This window comes from Dendropsophus ebraccatus, chromosome 8 (assembly GCF_027789765.1).
Source record: "Dendropsophus ebraccatus isolate aDenEbr1 chromosome 8, aDenEbr1.pat, whole genome shotgun sequence".
NCBI classification, from domain to species: domain Eukaryota; kingdom Metazoa; phylum Chordata; class Amphibia; order Anura; family Hylidae; genus Dendropsophus; species Dendropsophus ebraccatus.
In genome coordinates, this window is record NC_091461.1 from 93545749 (window position 1) to 93554056 (window position 8308).

General features: G+C 46.8%; 1 protein-coding gene across 1 annotated transcript; it reads right to left on the bottom strand.

The window, feature by feature from the left end:
- Positions 1–3357: 3357 nt before the first annotated feature.
- LOC138799628 (protein kinase C theta type-like) lies at positions 3358–7798 on the bottom strand. The gene is made up of 6 exons (XM_069981078.1): positions 7257–7798; positions 5177–5430; positions 5027–5089; positions 4369–4923; positions 4232–4275; positions 3358–4088 (listed from the first exon to the last, which is right to left on the bottom strand). The coding sequence occupies exons 1-5, from the start codon at positions 7461–7463 to the stop codon at positions 4251–4253; spliced, it is 1104 nt and encodes a 367-aa protein (XP_069837179.1). The 5' UTR covers positions 7464–7798; the 3' UTR covers positions 3358–4088; positions 4232–4250.
- Between the last annotated feature and the right edge of the window lie 510 nt (positions 7799–8308).

An 8308-nucleotide genomic window follows, 5' to 3' on the forward strand; every position in this document is an offset into this window, starting at 1 on the left:
CAGTCAGGTAACTCAGGAGGCTCAACAAAAACAAATGGACGACTATAATGTCAAAGCCGAGGCTAAACCACTGAGTGTGGGGGATCCTGTATGGTTACGACAACAACACAGATCAAACAAACTGGAAAATAAATGGGAGTCTGTGCCCTATGAGATCATGGCCATACCTACAGCAGAAACATATCAAATAAAAAGACAGGATGATGATAAACTAAAAATTGTACACCGTAACCAGTTGAAGCTGTGTGTAACCAAGGAACCAGGGGCAGAAAGTCCTACATCTCAGGAAAATGCTGCTGACCATGTACCTACTGTGTTTTCAGGACTTGACTTACAACCGGTCAGTAAAACATCCTTTAATTGGTTTTCACCTCTAGCATGGTTGATGGTTCCCAAAATGTCTCTACCGGTGTCTCCTATCCCTGAACCTTGTAGGCCCACCACTGAGGTTACCACTGATATTGTGTCTAATCTTGTGAATGACACACAGCCCAGGAGATCAGAAAGAGTCACTAAAGGCATCAAACCCGCCCGATACCAAGATTAAGTGTTTAGTCTGTATTGATGCTTTATGGCCTAGAACGGTCTTTGTCAGATAAAATGTTCACTAAATCTGCTGCATTGAAAAGGGGGCTTATGTTCATTCACATTGTATAGTCGGTACATGATGGTAATGTTGATGGTACTGTCATTACTTGTTTACAGTGTATTCTTGAGTTTGGTGCAGGTGCAGGTGCAGATACTGGATGGAGTGCCTGTGTAAAAGTAGGGGAGCGCCCAGCCCTACATATCCGAGATCTACAATACCTGCTATCCTGTATTGCCCCAGCAGTGACTAGTGATGACTGTTTTCAGCGCAATGACCACGGCTGTGACAACGAAACCTATCTGGACTGTGTCGGGGACGCCACAGTTGTAGTAGGGGAGAATGTAGTGCCCAGCAGTACGGGTATCTATGATCATGGACATTTGCGGACATTCGCTATCATGGCGAGCTATCACCATCTCTACTTTGTTGTGCGTTCAAGGGTTAATTTTCACTGTGTTGTTCAATTGTGCACACTTTTACTGTTTATATTACTGATTCTTGTTTTGTATGTGTATTATAATGTGTCTTCAAATGCACTGTACCTGTACAATAGTCTGGAAGGGATTAGGACATTTATGAAGCTGGTAGTTTTCCACTATTGTTGTAATATAGTATGTAAGTCTGAGTTTTGAGTGGGAAAACTTTTGGAGGGAAAAAAACCAGACATGTTGACCTTTTGAAGTTGTTTATGTCTAGACAGAAACTGCTGTGTCATTCCCATAGGCTTGTATGGAGATTCAATACAGGTCTATGGGAGACTTTGGGAGGCATTTATTAAGTCCGGCGTTTTTTACGCTGGACTTAAAAATGCCCCCGCAGCTCCGGCGGTACGGGGATTTATGTAGAGGCGGACTGCCTGTACATAAATCCTGTGCGCGCCGGTGCGCACCGCCGAAAACCTACGCCAGCTGAGGACTGGAGTAGGTTTTCGGCGTAGAATTGGGCGGAACGGATGATAAATCGCGCGGACTCTGAGTCCGCGCCCTCCGTTCCGCCCACTTCCCGCCTACTTTCCGCCCCCTTTCCGCCCCCTGGCGTACTCGGCGGAAAGTGCCGATTTGCGATTATTTTATTCGCAAATCGGCCATTTGCGTATAAAATAATACGCAAATCGGCACTTTCCGCCAAAAATCATCCGTCCGCCGGATGATACATGTGGCCCTTTGTGTCTACTGAGGCTGGCTTCTCCACTCCACCCCCGTCCACTAGAAAGTTCTAGTCTCTTTACAAATGGTATAAAAGGGAGAGATAGTCAGTAGCCTGGGGTCTGCAGCTAGACTAGAGAGGGGAAGAGACTCTGCTAAACCACACAGAAGAAGGGGCCAACTCTGTTGCTACGGACTAGAGACTGGAGAAACCAGCCCAGTGCTTTGCCTGTACTATTTTGCCTGCAAGATTTCTTCAGTAAAGAAGCACATTGGTTTACTGCGAACCCTGACTCTCTGGACTTATTTCTCATTGGGGTGCACCACGAATTACCACCTTTTCCGGAGAGCAGCAACACGTGGTGACACCTCGACAGTGTCTGGGAGCCTAGCACCGGGAAAACCCCAATCTCGGACACTGCAATGGGACATACCTGGCTGCCAGAGGCATACCTAGCCAAAAGGGGCATATGTGGCTGCAGGGGACATATCTGGCTCCAGGGGTGTACGTAGCTGAAAGGGGCATATCATTACCTGTCTAAGCTTCTGCCTGCTTCCCTGGCTCCCAACTCACTGACTGCCTGCCGCAGCCACTGATTTGTGACCTGCGAGACTGAGAAGCAGATGGGAGCTCAGGCAGGTAACTATGATCTGTAAGGCCAGGAAGCTAATACGTTAAATAGGCAGTGGCTACATTCTCGTAGTTGAATGAAAATCTGTTGTGAGAATGCAAAACCATATACCATTACAGTACAGAGTATCACAGTGGATTTTGCTGCAAAACGTACCCATGACTCTACCCTAGGGCAAAGATTGTAATCAATCGTATCCTTGGGGGTACTCGGCTGGAGCTTCTTGTCGCATGGGGGTACTTGGCTTGAAAAGGTTGAGAAACACTGGTTTAGAAGTCCTGTGAGAGTTTCGATAGTTGCACAACACCCCTCATTGTAATGAACCAGGACTAATCCAGGTGCGCAGTCTGGTCTATGCTGCCTGCAGTACCCCCGAATACTATCCTCTGACCACCATGGAAATGCTAGGAGTAGTAGTACATCTTCCTTGGACAGAAGAAATGGACCTTGTACTGGAGCAACCAAAAACTAATTCCTTTCTTGTTGGTAGAACAGCAGAAGTAATGTGTTTCTGGAGGGGAGGGTCTCTTTCTCAGACAGTAGAAACATATTATTTGTGCTGTTACCCCAATAAAGAAGGAATTCTCCGTCTCATAAACCTTAGGCTGCATTCACATGTTCAGTGATTTTCCTGGTCCGTGTTTGTGGTCCGGTAGCTACCTCCGTAATCCGTGCAAAAGAGTCCGTGTCCGTTTTTCATCCGTGTCTTTTTTTTCCACTGATCTGTTTTACAGCAGTTTAAATGACATTGATAACATCACATCCGTGTACATCAGTAAAACAAACAGATCTCATTGATTTCTATGGGGAATTTGGGGTGGCCCAGTTCACCCACACACTATGGTGAATTAATGGGTCTTTATAGAATGTGATCAGATTAACAGCGGAGACCCCTTTAACAAAAGGCATTGTGATCAGCAAGATTTCCCTTCTTCACTCATTATTCTTCACCTGCTATAGGAGTAAAGACAAGCACACAGATGTAGGGGGGTAAAAGGAAATTTTTATTTATAGATAATGCAAGAGTGGGGCGTATTATTATTATTTATATATTTATGTATATGTGTAAATTATTCACCTATCAAACTAAAACTATTTTTGGGCTGGTCCCTAACCTGTGTGATGTGGGAGTCTAATTTTAGATATGTTTTAAGTTAGTGAAGATAGGGATGTGTAACCTAACATTATAAGAAACTAACCCTATTTACAGCTGTGTTGATCCAGAGGAAGGCGAAAACCCCATTAGGGGAGAAAAATTCCTTCCTGACCCCAAATATGGCGATCGGAATAAATCCCAGGATCGAGCCGGTATCTAATCTACATGTACTAAGTGCTAGGTGTGAGTGCCTATACCTATCCTGTAGTGTGTGTGATGTGGATGTGGTGCGTGTGGTACTTACCTGGCCTGTGCTGAGGTGAGTTCAGGGATAATAGCCGCTACTCCGCGCCCCAGGACTACTACATGCGGCTATTGTTCCTGAACTCTCCAGATGGAAGCACAGGCCGCTCCTGGGGGTGTAGATGATCTTCAGGCTGGGGATGTCAGATGCCAGCCCGGGATTGGAGGTTTCCATGGTCAAGGTCTTGGGGCTGTATCCTGATGACAAAGGTCCGGCATGAAGATGTTATTGAGAGCGCTGATGTTGTAGGGCAGCCGAGGTCGCACACAGCAGCAGAGACGTCAGGAGGCTGGAAGCGGAGATCAGTTGGCGCGGGTTCATCCTGCAAGACATAAGAGGAAGACGTCTAATAAACTTATATGTACAGCAGCTTCTGTTATCATAGTGGGATGGTCATGGTAATGGACCATCCAGCTATATAACAGCACATGTGATAGGTGTCCTGTGTGTATAATGGCCACTTACCAGATGGTCGTGGATTCCTTCACAGTCTAGATCTTCTCATCCATCTAAGGAGAAATAGAGACATATTCACTGACAGAGAAAGAAGACAAGGACAAAGATGGAGACCCCAAGCTAACAAGAACCTATTTGAATCTTACCGGGTCCAACTTGGTGACATGTAATTAAAGTCGTCCCGGGGGTGAAGGGTGTCTGTGTCCTCCGGCCACTGCAGATGTTGACTTTGCAGACCTGTCTCCATTGGCTTCCACGGTGGTGTTACTCTCCTCTCCTCCAGTTCCTTCCAGCCGATGGTGTTGAAGAAGGGATGCTGCCTGATGTTCCCGCACACACCCAGGCGCTCCTCAGGATTCTTGCGCAGCAGCTTCTTGATGAGATGTTTTCCGTCAGCGTCGATCCAAGATGGAAATTTGGGGTTCTCGGTGGTCATGGCCTTGAAAGCCTGTTGCATGACGGGGCCGTTGTAGAATGGGTGGCGTCCTGTGGCCATCCTGGACAGCACAATCCCAAGGCTCCACCAGTCCACTGCTGCGCTGTATCCTCTCCTGAGAAGCACCTCGGGGGCCATGTAGTGGAAGGTTCCCGCCATTCCATCGATGTTCCTGGAGGCGGTCACCCCATCTTCGGCCAATCCCAGATCGATGATACGGATGTGGCCGTCAGCATCCACCATGATGTTCTCCGGCTTCAGGTCTCTGCAATGAAAGAAGAGAAGAGAATGATAAATCTGCCCAGTGATACAGGAGACTGTGGATAGATCCCTGCATGACCGAGCAGACAGAGAAAGGGTCTACTTACCGATGGACGATGTTCTTCCTGTGGAGGAACTGGAGAGCACTTACCATCTCTGCTGTGTAGAATCTCATAGAAAAGAAAAGAAAATAGTCATTAATAACACTCTTCTTTAACAATTTCCTTCATTCCCCCAGAAGAAAACCAATTCCTTACCTTACGTTGCCGATGTTCAGGTAGCCGCACATCCTGATCAATCCCTCCAGGCTGCCACCGGACAGATACTCCGTGATGATGTAAGCGCGTTCCAGAGACTCGTGTGCGGCATAGAGGTGGCATATGAACGGGCAGTCTCTGGAGGCCTGGAGTATCCGCCGCTCTCTCACGATGACTTCGTCGTTGTCCTCCTTCTTCTTGATGATTTTGATGGCCATGTAGATGTTTCGGCCGGGGACTGATGCCAGGACCACCTAAAGAAAATAAATTGAGAATACACATTAGAAGAGGTCTGCAGGAGGGGTGGGCTGTGCTGTCAGTCTGTCAGGTTGTGTTGGTATTGGATGCTCTATAAAGAGATCTTAAAGGGATATTCCACTATTATGTAGCATGAGATGTCTCAATGAGTGGGTTGTGGTCAGTGCAGTTAATATCTCCAGGTACAGATACGCTGCTGTAAGGTTGTATTGAAGCTATAGAAGTCAGTTTATGTAATTGTGCCTTACAGCAGCCTATATGGACCTGGCCATAGATGTAAACAGTGTCCCTTCCCTACAGCTGTGATCCCATAGATCAGCTCTATAGGGAATCAGAATCCCCCTTTATAGAAGCCCTACACCTGACTATGGAGATAAAAGGGGAGATGAGCTGTGGGGTGTAAAGTAGTAGTTATGGAGTAGTGCGATCTCTAGATGTCTACCTGTTACTATAGATTAACATTACAGGTAGGGCTGGCCGATGTAGTCAAAAAAAAATGATGGGTGTAGTAGTAGTGGATGAGTGGTGTAGTAATAGGGGCATAGTGGGAGTACTAGTATCAGGATTGAAAGCACTAGTGGTAGACTTAGTATCAGGAGTAGTAGTAGCAGTTTTGGGAGGAGTTGTATCAGGAGTGGAAGTAGTAGTAGTAATAATAGTGGGAGCAGTATTGGGAGTTGTAGTTTTAAAAGTGTGGGTAGTAGTAGCAATAGTAGTGGGAGCAGTATTGGCAGTAGTAGTAACAGAAGTAAGGGTAGTAGTAGCAGCAATAATATTGAGAGAAGTATTAGGAGTAGCAGTATCAGGAGTGGGAGTAGTAGAAGCAATAGTAGTGGGAGCAGTATTAGGAGTAGTAGTATCAGGAGTGGGAGTAGTAGAAGCAATAGTGGTAGCAGTATTGGGAGTAGTAGTATCAGGAGTGGGAGTAGTAGTAGCAATAGTAGTGGGAGTAGTAATAGCAGAAATGAGGATAGTAGTAGCAATAGTAGTATTACCTGGTAGACGTGGTGGGGGAGGGGTTTGGCGCCATGCCGAGTCCTCACCTACTCTCCAGTAATCGCACCGTGTCTCTCCTGCCCCGGGGGCTGCTAGGTGCCCAGCTGCTGCGGCTGCTCAGGGTGCTGTCACAGGCGGGTGGTGGCGATCTCTTGGGTGCAGGCGGCTTGGTGGTGATCTAGTAGATGATTGGATGGGGGCGGGCGGCGGTTCCAATCTTCTGGGTCCGGGCTGTCCCACAGCGGGTGCACTGACCTGCAGGAGGAGCAGCTTGCCTGCAGCGCCACTGCTCCCCCTGCGCCCAGGTCAGAGCGATTTCTTTTCCTTTTTTTTTTTTGGAAAATCGAATTTACGATTTTCCAAAAAAATTAAATAGAATTTCAAAATCTAAGCAAATTAATCAAATTAATTTGATTATTCGCCCAGGCCTAACTACAGGTATGGCTAGGCTGACACTCTGTATTTGCAGTTCATGCACTAAATATGTTTTATTAAAAAAAAAAAACAGATGCAAGAAAACGGATACATTGAACTGATGGTTAATACGCAGTGTGGACCCAGTCTAACAGACCTGTAATGGCTGATAACAGGGAATAATAGATTGGGATATTATAGACATTTAGGGGGAGATTTATCAAGCAGTATTACGGTAGTAACGTCCTCTGTTGCCCATAACAACCAATCACAGCTCAGCTATCAATTTCCCAGGGTTTGTGAGTATAGGAAAGTGGATCTGTGACTGGTTGCTATGGGCAACAGAGGACATGGCTGCTTGATAACTCTCCCCCATAGGGTATAAAGGGATATGAGAAGTTGTAGAACTTACCTTTCCAAAGTTGCCCCTACCCAAGCCCTGGTGGATGGTGAAGCGGCTGATGGGAAGCCTGGGGTAGGGGCTGGATGTCTCCTCATCCTCCAATCCTCTCCTCCTCTTCTGGATCTTGTCCAATCCAGCGCTGCTCTCCTCTTCCTCCTCTCTCTTCCTCTTCCCGTCTTCTCTCTTCTTCTCCTCGCCGTGTCCAGTGGACGCCATTTCCGCAGTTCTCTTCTCTGTAGACTTCAGTCCAGTCGCTTCGGTCGCCAGTAGAAAGTGAACAGCGGTGGTTGTCGCGGTGACGTGATGTCAGAGGTCATAGGACCCTCAGGTGGCACCTGCCAGGCAGGAGCCCATAGAGCTGCTCTGCCATATACACTGTGCTGTGGGCATCATGAATGACAGTCTAGTGTCCAGAGGAATGACAGGGACCATCATGGCGGCTTCTTCTAGTGCTGTATTAGTAGTAGATGGGGGCAGGTGATGAGACTGGTATATTGGGGCTGGCGGCGGTGCCCATAGTTCATCACAGTCTGTATTATCATGTTATATGTGGAGATTATTGTGGATGGCAGCAGGAGAAATGACTGGTTTTACCATCTACTGATGGATGAGACAATACACATGGATGTGCTGCAGGTTTCTCTGATATTCAGTTATATACCTGTATATAGTGAGATCAGCAGCTGCATTGTCACCGCTCATCCCTCTCCTAACACACATCATCTGTTACACTGCTAGTGGGGTCACTGTATATAAGGGATGTGCTATGTATATGGGGTCACTGTATATAAGGGATGTGCTGTGTATATGGGGTCACTGTATATAAGGGATGTGCTGTGTATATGGGGACACTGTATATAAGGGATGTGCTGTGTATATGGGGTCACTGTATATAAGGGATGTGCTGTGTATATGGGGACACTGTATATAAGGGACGTGCTGTGTATATGGGGACACTGTATATAAGGGATGTGCTGTGTATATGGGGACACTGTATATAAGGGACGTGCTGTGTATATGGGGACACTGTATATAAGGTATGTGCTGTGTATATTGGGGCA

Bases quoted from the DNA above. Each gene is read 5' to 3' on its own strand.
- LOC138799628 (XM_069981078.1), bottom strand. From the start codon at position 7,463: ATGGCGTCCACTGGACACGGCGAGGAGAAGAAGAGAGAAGACGGGAAG. The intron at 5,431-7,256 runs GTAAGTTCTACA...TATTTTCTTTAG, and splicing joins GTAGGGGCAACTTTGGAAAG to GTGGTCCTGGCATCAGTCCC. The intron at 4,924-5,026 runs GTAAGTAGACCC...CTTTCATTGCAG, and splicing joins AGGAAGAACATCGTCCATCG to AGACCTGAAGCCGGAGAACA.